Here is a 14764-nt window from a genome sequence, read left to right as displayed (position 1 = left end):
ATATATAGATTTGGTATAGCGTGGTCCGATTGGAAAATTGGGTTTCAATTATAGTACAGATATATATAATTAGTTAATTGTAAGTTGGTGCATACCATAAATAGAATTATCCCTATTTACATTTAAATAAATGTGTTTAATGTTTAAGGTTTAAATTAAGTCTATTCTTCTTAATGTGACTTTATTTGGTGCATACAGGCCAATAAACGCTTTTAACTTTCCCAAACCCTTTCATACACCCAACCCAACTATTGAATGGCTCTTCAAATTTGACTGATATGTCACTCCCTCAAACTGAAAGGGAACACATAGGTCGACATGTATAAGGGTTATGATATATCATAAAAAGAAACATTTTAAGAATATTGTTCACAATTTTGAAAGAAAACCATTATACCAAATGATCTATGATTGGTGTCAATTGCTGTGTATAACATAAGCAAAACAATGATTTGAGTATTATTTTGTGTTATTTATATAAGCTTATGTGCGATATCAAAGAAAGTAGAACTGCCTTTATATTATCAATATAACATTTAATAAAAGCTACTGTGTACAATAATAAGAAATGGCCAGTAGTGGTCTCCTCCTCTCTCTGGAAGATTTATTAAAATTATTTTCCAGAACTATGTCTACTGTCTATGTACTGTTCCAAATATGTAAAATTTTTAGAATAATATATTGTTTCGTTTTTAGAACTAATTCATTGAAGATCTTACACGTCACTCTACATTGTTGACTTGATCTATTTGTAACACTGACAGTACTCAAGTTAAGAATCCGCAATATTTGCAATAGAACATTACGAAAAGAAAAAAATAGAAAATATATAGGCCACGGTCAAGGCAAGTCCTGGGCAGGCATTTCGACCGGTTTTCGTACTTAGTAAAAGAGGGGGTTTAGGTGGAAAGCATTTGAAAATAATGGGCTCAAGTGGTACGTGAAGTATTCAAAGAAAACTGCATAATTCTTCCAAAATATGTAATTTTGTGCCTAGTGGGTGGGGAGAGTAAAATACTCATGTTAACCAGTTTATAGTTCTACAGGCTGCCTTCCGAAAGAATACAGACAAGTGTTTAAAATTGGAGTTTCTGGACTATCGTCTATATGAAAAACGACCCGTGATTTTAGGTTTGGTGTGTTGATTCAATATCGAGACGAGCTTTGTTCTTGCTATTCAATACAGAAACAAGAACTACAAAGTAAATTGTCAATATTCTTTCGCATTGTGACTTCAATAAAACATATCATTCTGATTATGAGGTTATTTTCATTTCCAAAATGGCTGAATACAATAGTCAACTCCGTCCAATTCTATGTTGCATAAGAACAGAAAAATAAACACGGTGAATTGTGGGTAATTATACGCTGAATGGTGGATTTAAAATTTCTTGTTTTCGAGTTTCGTTTCTATTAGGATTCTGTTATTTTTAATAATCTATAGAACCAGTGGAATCTCTTGGATGGAGAGAAATAGTCTGTTTTTGTTTTCTGTGATTTTGATAGTATTAACTTCAAAAGGTAATCTTTAACGTTTTGGATTTATACATCGTATATTCATATTTTTTTTCTCAGAGTGAACCATTGAGAAAGTTTTTTTTTTGATATCATATATAAAATTTGTACATAATACATTTATTTCAGGGCGGGGAGTAATAATATGTAAACAGCATTCCGTTGTGGTCACTGTGAACGAAAATGAACCAATTGATACTGAAGTATTTACACCATCATGTTCCGACACGGCTGGTGGCGATTTGTCTTACAGCATGAAAGCGGGTACCCCAAAGAAACCCTACAAGAAAAAATTTAAAATCGATGCACTAGGAGTTATCAGAATAAAGGGCAAATTGAATGCAGATTATTTACACAAATTCACGGTAATTTCTTCCTAGTGTATGTTATGTAGTTCAATATTTTTATGTCTTCAATTTGTTAAATGTTAATTGTAAAAATTCTCTTTTGTTTTTTTATTGTCTTAAGTACCTGTAGAGATGAAAGTATATAAACCATAAAACTAAGAAACAATGTACTATAAAACAAAACCCATCGGTCATTGGTACCATAAAATGCCCGAACTACAAAACTAAGAAACAATGTACAAAAAAAACTAAGACCCAGAATTAGAAAGACCCGTATTCTCAATTAATTAAAGATTTCTTTCGTCTAAAATGAGTATCATTCTTGCCACAGAAAACTAAGTCAAGTAACGTAGACCATGTTAGAAGGGTATTGTCTTATTTTTTGCTTTTCATATGACTCTGACGGTACAGAAAGCATTTGTATCTTTTCAGAAATATAACAAAAACAAAACAGCCTGTCCAACCAGAAACCCAATCAAAAGCATGATGAAGTCCAAATTTCTGTAGTTTTCATTATAGACACAATGAGAAAATAATTCAAAAGCATAATAATTATAAGCCATTGGTCTTGTAGTACAATAGACCTTAATTTTTAATAAATTTAATTTTCATTTTGACGTTTTATTTAAACTTGTAGATTGATATAGGAGTTGACAGTAATTCCGGAGCAAGTGATGTAATTTATCTAGGTATCAAAGTTTTAGACTATAATGATAATAAACCAGTCATCAAAGATGTATCACCTTCTATGACGCTGTCAGAAGATGCAACCGTTGGTTTTAAAGTTACTACTTGTAGTGCTAATGATAAAGATGATGATCCAACTCATTTTGAAATATTAAACCCCAGTAAGTATTACATACCTATATGAATACTACGGGTTACAGACAGTTGCTCACCGTACGGTTGTTCACCGGAAAATTTCTCACCAAAGAAAATGAGAAATAAGACAATTGCTCACCACAAAATATACAATGTTTCTTTATTTTGGTGATCATTTGTAACAAAAAATCATCATGAAGAGCCATTCTTCAGAGAAACCCCTGTACACATTAGTTACAGTTGCTCCTGTACCTTACACCAGATGCTCTTAGTCAGGTGATAAATACAGCCTAGCCCCCCAAAAGATCAGTGACAGCAACAATTTGTGCCTTCTCCAATTTGTGATGGTATTTGGATCTGGATATAGTCATAGAAGTCATAGTCTTCACACTTGGTAAGCACTGCCAGCAGCATCTCCCCATGCACAGACTAATACTCAATAATCAAACATTGAATATGAAGAGAAAAGAATTATGTTATAAACTCTCATTTCTTTTGTGGAAATTGTTCGGTTAGCAATTGTCCAGTGAGCAACTGTCCGATGAGATGAGAAATTGTCTGGTGAGCAACTGTCCTACACTCGATCACTACAGTCAAAATTAGTTTACATATACCGGTATCCAATATTTTCTAGACCGTCATTTTACTTGAAATTTTACAAATCGTTGCAGTTTACGATTATACTACAAATTATATGATATTTATAGCATCGCCAGAAGCCAGTATTTGGTATTTAGATAGAGGAAGTTGTGATCTGTATTTAAATGGTAAACTTGATTATGAAACAAAGACGTCGTACACTCTGATCCTCCAAGCTGTTGATTCTGGTGCCCCACCACTAACTTCTGATCCCGAAAGCATGGTGATAAATGTTGCAGATGTCAATGATAATTATCCGGTTGGTAGATTTTTTTCTTTCTGTGACCTCTTAAGATCCATCGTGACTATGGGTGTGTTGGAACCTTTCCTGAGATCACATTATGTTTGCTTGTCAAATAGCTTTCCTTTACTATCCACGAGCTTTAAAATGCAGTTCTTCCAAAACTGTAAGGTAGTGATCTACAAGAAAGCTTAGAATTTATTTAATTTTCTTTTATCTCAGGTTTGTCCTAAGTATTATAAAGTGGTAAGCTTACAAGAAGATTATGGTACTGGAATTAAAATAGACGGTATTACTTGTACTGATGAAGATTCTGATATTAATGGTGCAGTCACATATACTTTATCAGGTATGCTTGACTATAATTGTTGTTTAACTTGTTTCAGTGACAAGAAAGAACAAAATTCAACACATGTTTATTTTGAGTATTTAAAAACAAAGTTGCCGTAGACCTTATAAAACTCCAATAAAACTTTTTATACGGCCGGTGCTCAATTAGATGAGTGGCCCATGGCAATTTTGGGGAAATTTTGTTTAACATATGCTCTCCAGCGTTCTGAGATCCTTACTATAAGTCGATTTAATGCCTATGATATTTTTTCTGAGACTGGGACGTGGACTTGATTCAACTAGTCCATATTTTAGTTGACCCACTGTTGTTGAGGCAAAGAAGGACTCTCTCGCTATCACGACAGTTCGTAGTAATTAATGAAACGTCAAATACCTATGCATAGACGTTTTTGTTCAACTATAGCATTCTATTTCAGTAAGTAATGATGCGAGCACAATGGCCACGTTCCAAGTCAACTCCACTACGGGAGACATCAGTTTAAAATCTGAAGTTGATTATGAAGGTCAGAAGGCTTATGAAGTAAAAGTAGATGTGTCTGATTTGGCTGCGACGACACGTCTTACATCTCACATACTGTTGTATATGGTATAGTTGTTACAGATGTTGATGATAACCCACCAACATGGCCTGTTAATCCCATTTTCGAAGGTAAGTAGTTTTCATGTAAGGCCATCTACTGATTTTGGACTTTTTCCGAATATTTTTCAACGAATTGAAAACTTAGTTTTAAGACAATGTTGATAGCTAGAATGACTTTGGAAAAAATTATTTACATGGACATTGTGGACAATCAAATTACATAATATACTTCTCACAGCTCAATGTAAACCTTAACGAATCAAACTCACTAACCTATTTCTTATTGTAGGCTAAGCCCTTTAACGAGTGAAACAACATCCAATAAATCTGTTTCTATTCCAGATGTAAGTGAGGTAGCACCTCTAGGAAACATTGTATTTACTCTCTCGGCTAATGATGCCGACCAAGCTAATACTAATGCATCAAGGATTAAGTACGAAATGTTGACACCACCAAATCCAGATTGGTTCCAGATCGACCTAGAAACTGGTGAGTGCATTTTATATATTCAATAATAATTTTTTATATGCTTTGTGTTCTTGAAAAAACAGTGTATACAACATCTTTTTCTATGCTTGAGTTTCATTCAGAACAAATTTTAAATCTGGTGACAAATTCAAATCGTTATCACTGTAAGTAAAACTAGAACTCGACTTGTCAAAGGTTAGGTAGGTGATGTTTGGTTAATTTCTGGTTATTGACTATTATTATAGGTGCTGTATCTGTAAAGTCTATTATGAATAGATTAACAGCATCATCGGTTACTATGGATGTCATAGCCTATTCAGATAAATCTAAAGGTTCCGGGCAGGTTACAGTCAATGTAACTATTGTCGATGAAAATAATATATCTCCTACATTCGAGGAGGTATGTTAGGATTTTGTCTGATTTCTGTATAATTGCCTTTTTTACGCCCACTTGAAAATAGGGGTGTGTATTGGAGTCATCCGTATCCGATCGTCCGCACACAATTGCTTGTAAACACACTAGACGGCACAATTCTGGGCAGAATTCAATGAAACTTTGGAATTTGTCAAATGAAGGTTTATCCCAATAAAAAATTTTAAGAATCGGCAAATATTTAGTTCCCATGTTCTCAAGATATTTAGCTCGTTAACACTCCAGCAGGTACAATTCTTGATTGATTTGGACGAAACTTGCACATTTTAATTATCACTAAGGATTATTATGAAGTATTGTTCTTTGAAAAATGTTCGATTTTTACCTTGTATAGATATTAAATATTCAAGGTATGGTTCCCGTTCTGCAAAACAGTTATGTACACGGAAAAAAACTCTTTTTCATAGAGATATTAGTTAATTGTTTGCAATACAGTTTGCAACGTTAATGAAATACGGACATTTCGTGGAACAAAAATTTTCAACAACCTATAAATTTGAAAAAAAATTTCCCTTGCAAACAACACAAAGAGATTAGCCCTTGGCACCCTTTAATCCCCTTTGAAAATTAGTCTGTTTTTACTTTAAGTGCTACACTGTATAATGCATGAGATGTATACAAAATCTGTAAATTAGCACCATTTCTATCTGTGAAAAAAAAGCTAATTGTACGCCAAACTAGTAACAATATTTTATTTTAGGTGTTTTATCAAGGAAATATAACAGAGAATGATGGGGTAGGAACCTATATTTTTACTGTTAGTGCAGTAGATCCTGAATATGGTATAAATGGCCAAATAAGTTATTATCTTAACTGTAAGAACATTTATTGTAATATATAAACATGTTATTTAGATAGATTTATTTTTTTTTTACTTTTGAATACTCCTTTAACTATTGTAATTGTAACAGATTGGATTTGTTAATGTTAATATAGCTTTGTATTTAACAATAACCAGTTTGAGTGAACCATAGATCTTTGTAAGAAAAGTATAGAATATTTATTTCACTAATTGTTGGTCATGGCAGTGTTGGTGACTATTCTTTGAAAAATAAACATAATTTATGGTCGAGGTTCAATAGTACAGAGTTCTATATACTCTTACATTTCAGCACCAATATTCCAGGTTGATTTAAACTCTGGAGATGTTTCTCTTAAAACATCAGTTGATTATGAAACGGATACTGTCCATTCTTTAAAAATCGAAGCAAGAGATTTGGGAACACCACCACGATCTGAATTTGCTTTTCTTTTAATCAACGTTAATCCAGTCAATGAATTTGATCCAGTTATAATCGGACCATCATCTCCTATTGATATTTCAGAGGATGCAGAGCCAGGTATGTTTATAAACCATATAAGGGTATAAGAAAAAAACAGTTCAAGAAGTATTTGTTTCATTTTAAGACTGTATATTTAGGACAACCAAACCCTCCCTTCCTCAAAATATAATTATTGTAAATATGCCTACAATAGGAGACAGAAAGCCAAACTATGTTATCTACATGTAATCTGTTTAATGAAAGGGGTTATATAGGAAAGCCTTTTTTGTGGAAATTTATTTGATACTATTTTTTCATCCAACAAGCATGCAACATAAGACTTGAAACGAGAACATCATACATAAGACACATAATATACATAGACTGAGTACTGGATTGGCAGTAACTTTTTAAAAACTACTAACAATATTTTATATTTTAGGAACTGAACTATTTGATTTTGATGCTAATGACATGGATGATGGTATGGATGGTTTTGTGACGTTTTCAATACAGACAGCCTTATCGCCATTTACCATAGACCCTAACCTGGGTGTATTTCGTGTTGCAAGTTCCTTAGACAGAGAGCACCAGCCATCATGGGATATTATTGTCGTTGCAACAGATAATTCTGCCACAAACCCAAAAAGCACAACAACCGTCGTAACCATTAACCTGTTAGACATAAATGATAACAGTCCTATTTGTAATCCATTATCCTCTACCACAGTACCACTAGGACACCACATTAACACCATTTTATCCACTGTCCAATGTAGAGACGCTGATACCGGAAGCAACGGAGAGTTTACTTTTACCAAGCTTTCCGGGGATTTCAAAGGAGCGTTTGACGTGGATACCTCTTCAGGAGATATAACTCTTTTGAAAAAACCCACAGAAACTACTTATACGCTATCTATTGAAATCAAGGATAAAGGTAACCCACAACTCAGTGTTGTTATCGCCTTTAATATTATTGCTGAAGTTCAATTTAATTTTACTCAGTTACCTACAACAATGAATGTTCCAGAAGATACATTACCCAATGAAGAACTGATAGATATTGATGCCTGCTGTACTCCTAGAAACGTAAAGTATGAAATTGTGAATGGTAACGAAGATGGTCATGTTATCCTAGACCCTTCATCTGGTAAATTAATCTTGAGAATAATGTTTGATTATGAGACTAAACAAAGTTTTAGTTACCGAATTCGTGCCATCATTGTATCATCAAACACAGCAATTGAGGAAATCTTAAACGTTAATATTGAAGACTCCAATGACAACGCTCCTAAATTTACGTCATCATTCCATGAGACATCAGTGATTGAAAATATTTCACCATCTACGTCTATCTTGAAAGTAAAAGCCACAGATCTCGATGGTGGTACAAACGGTGAGATAGTGTACAGTATCAGTGGTACTGGGGTTAGTGACTTTGGGATAGATTCGTCGGGGAACTTGTCTGTAATATCGCCACTTGATGCTGAAACAGTTTATCAATATACACTTGTAATAACCGCCACCGACAAGGGAGCTGATCCAAAAAGCAGTAAAACAACAGTTGTCATAAACGTAAAGAACTATGATGAATTTTCTCCTCAAATTATAAACATGGTTGATGGTGTGGTTGTTGCTAATGTTTCTGAAGATTCGGCATTAGGATCTCCTATCTTTAAAATTGAAGCAGAAGATGAAGACATTAACACTATTCTGACCTACTCAATAACTGCTGGGAATATAAATAATGCTTTTGTTATTGATAACTCAACTGGAGATATCTTTCTGACGACTATTCTGGACAGAGAAACTACCCCTCAGTATAATATAACTGTCGAAATAAACACACAAACTAGTGAAACGGTATCGGCGCTTGTTGTAATAAACATACTTGATGTAAACGACAATGATCCAAAATTTGATCAGGATGTATACCAACTTGATGTGACACATGGAGATCTGGTAAATAAAATTTTGAAAACTTTTATCATCGATGATGCCGATAGCGGAACTAGTGCTGATATTGCCAGTGTTACTATTACTGATGGAGATCCTAAAAATCATTTTAAAATTGAAGATACGAAATTATTAACGAATGTGCAGATAGACTACTACACTGATAAGTTATATATCCTTACTCTAAAGGCAACTGATGGTGGAGCGATACCAAGGTCAGGCTACACTAGAGTTAATATCAATGTTCTTCCTAAATACAATCCACCAAAATTCATATCTAATACTTACAACAAGGGCGTGTTAGAAGATGTCGTCCCGTCGGATACAATCTTTGATATGGATGCCACGTCAGAAGGTGCTACTGAAGGTGTTACAGGAACAATCACTTATGTTATACAAAGTGGCGACTCACACAACGATTTTGTCATCTCAGAAACAACTGGCATCATATCAATAGCCTCCGAAATCGACTTTGAACGTAATAAGTCATACGAACTAGTAATTATAGCAAAGAGTAAAGAAGACCCTCTTTTGACTTCTTCATCAACATTATCGCTATCTATACAGAATGTAAATGATAACCGTCCTATTTTCAATAAGCAGTTATATGATTTCAATGTCGATGAGAATGCCGTTGCTGGAGTAATCGTTGGGACAGTAATTGCAACAGATGCAGATGTATCACCCTTCAATTTATTTACATACAGTCTTGGTAGTGCGACTGGTTCAACAGATTTTATTATTGACGATGGTGGTAACATTAAAGTGGACAAACCCTTATCGTTTATCACTCAGAGCATCTACAGTATACCAGTAATAGCTGACGACGGAGCTCACCAAACCTCCTCATTAATAATCATCAGGATTAATGATATAAACAACAATTCTCCTACGTTTTCACCCAGTAAGTATTGTTTTAAAAATTTACATCCTCCGTTCAACATATCATGATTGTACAAAGAATTCGCCCGAATTCCATTAGACATTAGTTGCCAAGTATGTTGGAAATGCTAGTCTACGGATTCGAAGTTGAAGAAGGAATCTCTATTGACCATAAATACACATAAAGTAACTATAACAAATCATATATTCAAAAATGTTATTGTTTGCAGGTTCTTTCAGTGTGGGTGTTGTGGAATCTATGGGTATTGGGAACACGTTTTATACTGTAAAAGCCCAGGATTTAGATACTGGTACCAACGGAGAAATCCAGTATGCTTTAGTCTCTGGTAACTTTGGAAACCATCTTTCGCTCGATCCAATTTCAGGATCTTTAACAGTTGCCTCAAACCTCGATAGAGAGGTTCATGACAGGTTTGATTTGGTAATTCGAGCTGAAGATAAAGGTGTACCATCAGCTCTTTCTGGTACATTGTCACTTACTGTGAATGTTGCAGATGTAAATGATTTAAATCCAACGTTTACCTCATCTATTGAAGATGTTACTGTTGACCGGTTCGCAGCACCTGGCACGTCAGTTCTTGCCAAGACAGCTACTGATGGTGATCTGGGAGATAATGCTGTCATAGTTTATGAAATAACCAGTGGAAATGATGATGAAGTTTTCCTTATTGACGTTTCAAGTGGATTTATTAAGACAGCTGCTGACCTTTCGGGTGCCAAAAACGAATACACCCTCGTTATAACTGCTAAAGATAAAGGCATTCCACCCCGATCAGGAACACTAACAGTCAAAATACAGATCATACCACTACTGTCTTTAGCACCCAGTGATCAAACAATGCAAATTGAGGAAGAGTTGAAATTGGGAGTATCGGTCGGTTTGGTTTCCCCAACTCATAGTGCTAGTGCCGTAAACTACCAAATCATCAGTGGCAACTTTAAGAACAGTTTCAATATGAATCCGTCAACTGGTGAGATTACCACAGCTAGAAAACTGGATCGTGAAGAATATGAGACCTATATATTAACTGTTCATGTGACTGATTCTGGATCTGTTGACTATACACACACAGTCACAGTGGAGGTTCTAGATATCAACGATAACGATCCTGTTATAACGACTAGTGATACTAATATTAACGTAGTGGAAAATACACCTGCTGGACAGATTGTTGCAGGTTTTACTGTAAATGATCTTGATGATGGTGATAATGGGTTGGTGGATCTGAAAATATCAACTGTACCCTTAGCCGCTAGTACGTATTTCGAAACCGACGGTAATTTACTGAAGATAAAACAAGCTTTAGATTATGAATCAACAACATCTATAACTTTCCAGATTCTGGCCGTGGATCGAGGTAATCCACAACGTACTGGTACTATAGAAGTTAAAGTGAATGTGATTGATGTTGATGATGGTGTGGTATATACCGAAGACGGTGAAGCTCCCTCAATATATATGTCTCGTGAAACATCATTTTATGCAGCTGATGGGGAATATGTGACGACTGTGACATCGGCAGAGTACAGTATGGATGCCAACATTGGTCCGTTTTCATTTAAATCATTAAACAGAGAGGGTATATTTTCTGTAGCAGAAGATGGTGTGGTTATAGTGCGAAAGAGAGGACTGTTAGAACCAGATACGAAATATTTTGTATGGATTGTTGTCACAGCTGAAAATGGTGGTGATGAGAAAAGTGTTCTTGGTTTACTTCGAGTTGACACATTTCACCCAAATAAACACGTAGTTTCTCTAGAATCTTCATCAGATGTCAACTTTTTAGAAGCAAACAGGCAAGTTTCTTCGCATTGATATTTAGATATTTGTTGCTTGCTGTGTATTTGAGAAGTTGCATGTAGGTTATCAGAATTATAAGCTATGGAAATACTTTTTAGAATTTGTGTTCATTCTTTTTCACTTTTATTTCACAATAATATAAATCATTAGTTCTCTTTTCAAGGATTGAATTAACACAGAAGCTTGACGTTTTGTTTCCCAATGATCAACCAAGGATTTGGAAAATTCAAGAACAGGGAGGACCATCAAGAAGAAAATTATTGGTGGCAAGGTACGTTTTAAATATTAGATAAAGCTAATATTATTAAAAATAATTTGAATTCAGCAGACTTGAAAATCCTTTGCACTACGTAGCTCCCATAATTAAAGAATTAAGTATTAAGATTAAGTAACACATTAACACAGTCAAGGTATGACCACTCACTATCAGAAATTTGAGAAAATATATAATTATTAGATTAATAAAAACATAAATTACTATATAGAAAACGCTTTCCGATGCTTCAAACAGATTTTGCGCAGATCGAAAATATCAAATAATATATAAGATCCATTCTATTTCAGCTCTGAAACTCTTATTTATGTGGTAGAAGGACAACCATTAGAAGATATAACCGATGTAAAAGCCACGAAGACATTTAAAGATGTGAACTCACTGTTAAACGTAAGTAAATGGTTTTGTAACTATGTTAGGAATATGTTATTCTGGTCTGACATGACACATAATTAACCGATGCCTCACGAGTTATTTGGAACCCATAACAGTCGGAAATCGAAAAAAAGTAAACTTATGTCACTGTTCTAGCAAAATTTACGATATTTTCTGTCTTCCAGATACTTCGAGCTGATCCTGATGAAGACACACCTAAAAGTTCTCTGGTATCAAACAATTATCCAGTAACAGCTGTCAATCCTTATTCTGAAGTAATCTCAGATGGTGAAGAACCCGAGGAGAGTTTTATAGCATCTACTAGTGGAATAATAACAATAGTTATGTTGTTTTTAGTCCTTCTGATCATCATTATTATTATTATTGTTGTCATTATCATTAAAAAGAAGAAGCGTCAGAGAGAAAAGTGAGTACTATTTATATCTCGTTCAACGTTCCTCGCCTTTCATGGGTGTTTGGTAGCCATCAAACTGTTTTCAAATCTTCACCTGCAATGGCAAATTGTGTTTCGTTATTCTTTCGTACTATTTTTCAAGATCGGCATTGCACTGTAAAAGTTACAGGTAAAGAAAATCGCTAAAGATACTTTTGAAAGTCTCCTCGAAAATTTACATATGTTGAAAAAATGTATATTTTACTTGCCTAATATATCATAATGTCAACTTTAAAATGTTTCTTTCAGTATGAATGAATCATCTGAAGAATTGATGCCACCAGGTATGTAGTATTTACCATCATTGTATTCATCTCTTCTAGAAATTGAAAGTCCTAATAGTTCATTTCTAGACAACGTTTGTTCTCCATGTGTAAGTAAAAGGGGCAGAAGTGCGATTTCCGAGTGTAAATCTTTGGTCTCAGAAACGTGAGTTGTTTCTTAATTTAATCAGTAATTTCAGCCTTCAAATCCAAATTATGTCTGTTTGAATGTGTTCTCATCGAGTTGTCCATTTAACAGACTTGAATGTTTGAATGTGTGAACAATGACGTCAAGTATATACAGTAGACTCAATAATCCTGCCCGACTTCTCTACGCATAGCTGCGACGGAAGATTTCGGATACCCCAAATTTTTAGAAAGAAGAGCTTGTGAGCGAAAAAATAAAAAGTTGGTAGTTCTGAAGACTATTTACATATACATGCACTCAAGACAAAAATCACTCCCCAAAATATCGCATCTGTACCTTTAAAGATCTGCAACCGTTCCCACATTGCACTGCACACTTCATTGTATTTTAATATGAAATTCCATTCTTTTCAGAACCTGCAAAAATTCCGAGGAAGAACGAAATCACCAAACCAGTAAGTTTTACTTCAAGTAATAAAAAGCTGTCGTAATTCTCTCAGAATATATACTTGTCAATTGTTTTAAAATAGACATCCTTGTTCTAATTTAAAATAAACCTGTCAGCGCTGTTGCTTGCATGTATGATTATATATGAAATGTGGTTTTGGTTTTCAGATTGGCCTTGGTTTAATGAAAGAGAAGAAAGAGAAACAAAAGAGCAACAAAACAACTACAAAAACATCTCTTGGTACATCAGACTCTTCTCTATTTTTACAAGGAAATAAACGTAAGTTGACACGTCTTGTGCCCGAATGCCAACATCTTTGAGTGCTAGTCTCGACATATAAACTTTGATGCATTAACCCAATAATCCAGTTACTTTTCTTTTTTGAGGGGGGGGGGGGGGGGGGCATTTTAGTTTTCGGTCAAATGGTACAATGGTACCTTTATTCAATATTTTCGAATGTGTCTGATGCAATGGCATAGCTGTTGCCTTCAGAGCAAGATTCAACACCATTCGCGTCAGATATTTATAGTGTTTCCAACCGAATCAGAACGTGTATTTTCATCAACTATTTTATCCTTCAGGAACTACCAGTATTTCACCATCAAGACTTACACCAGTAACACCAGTGGGTACACCTACACCACGAACACCATCCGAAATTGAAATAGCTGATGAAAAGTCTAGTAAATCTACAAAATCAGGAAGATTAATACAATCTCTACCACAAAGAAAAGCTAGTACAATAGATCCTGTAAGTGGTATCAATAATGACTCTGTTGATAAAACACCAGTGATTGCCAAACGACATGATGGTCCAATAGTAAATAGAGGCAAGGAATATGATGGAGTAGCATATGATCAAGGTAAGAAAGAATGATCTTTATGAAAATATTGTAAAGTTTCGATGGATGTCATTGTGCCATGCATCTTTTTGTTGGCAGCACCGTATAGAAAAATGTCAATTAAAGTCTAATGGACTAACTTGCTGTTATCTGGCAAATGACCAGTGGTAAATAGCAGTAAATGAAATGACAAACTCTAGAGTGCCTAGCTATATCTGGACTTATAGGTCATAAAATTATCATATTTTTACAGAAAAGGGACAGCGATATGCCTACAATACTAGGACTGGTAGTACATTGTGGGAAGAGAAAGACAAAGGTTTGGGAACAGGATCATTGGCTAGAAGACAAAAGAAGAGAGCTCAACCTAAATTAACAGTAGTTGGTGAAGCATCTGACAGTAATACATTAAATCTAAATCTAAATAGATCTATTCCAATGACCAATAAGTAATCTAGATTTTGTGTTGTATAATATTTGATTGTGCATCCATGCTAATATAATATTCTACAATTTTTATTTACATCTACATTTATATTGTGATATTTCTACATGTATATACTCTAATCTTTTTGCTCATTTTATTCATATTCATTTACCATTGTCCAGAGATTAACTCATTAAAATATATTGTATTATGAAT

At 34.4% G+C, this 14764-nt stretch overlaps 1 protein-coding gene across 1 annotated transcript; it reads left to right on the top strand.

The window, feature by feature from the left end:
• Nucleotides 1-923: 923 nt before the first annotated feature.
• LOTGIDRAFT_234028 (hypothetical protein) lies at nt 924-14760 on the top strand (the record flags this gene model as incomplete). The annotated part of the gene is made up of 21 exons (XM_009061123.1): nt 924-936; nt 1645-1880; nt 2500-2710; nt 3392-3582; nt 3787-3913; nt 4332-4418; nt 4517-4564; nt 4838-4984; nt 5209-5363; nt 6097-6211; nt 6509-6736; nt 7101-9518; nt 9727-11264; nt 11498-11589; nt 11883-11982; nt 12153-12394; nt 12671-12705; nt 13246-13286; nt 13447-13558; nt 13861-14142; nt 14375-14760. 21 exons carry the CDS (start codon nt 924-926, stop codon nt 14572-14574), a joined length of 6618 nt encoding a protein of 2205 aa, XP_009059371.1. The 3' UTR covers nt 14575-14760.
• Nucleotides 14761-14764: the final 4 nt, after the last annotated feature.

The sequence above is a fragment of the Lottia gigantea genome (assembly GCF_000327385.1).
Source record: "Lottia gigantea unplaced genomic scaffold LOTGIsca_46, whole genome shotgun sequence".
NCBI classification, from domain to species: Eukaryota; Metazoa; Mollusca; class Gastropoda; family Lottiidae; genus Lottia; species Lottia gigantea.
This window is presented reverse-complemented; position numbering and strand designations above follow the sequence as displayed.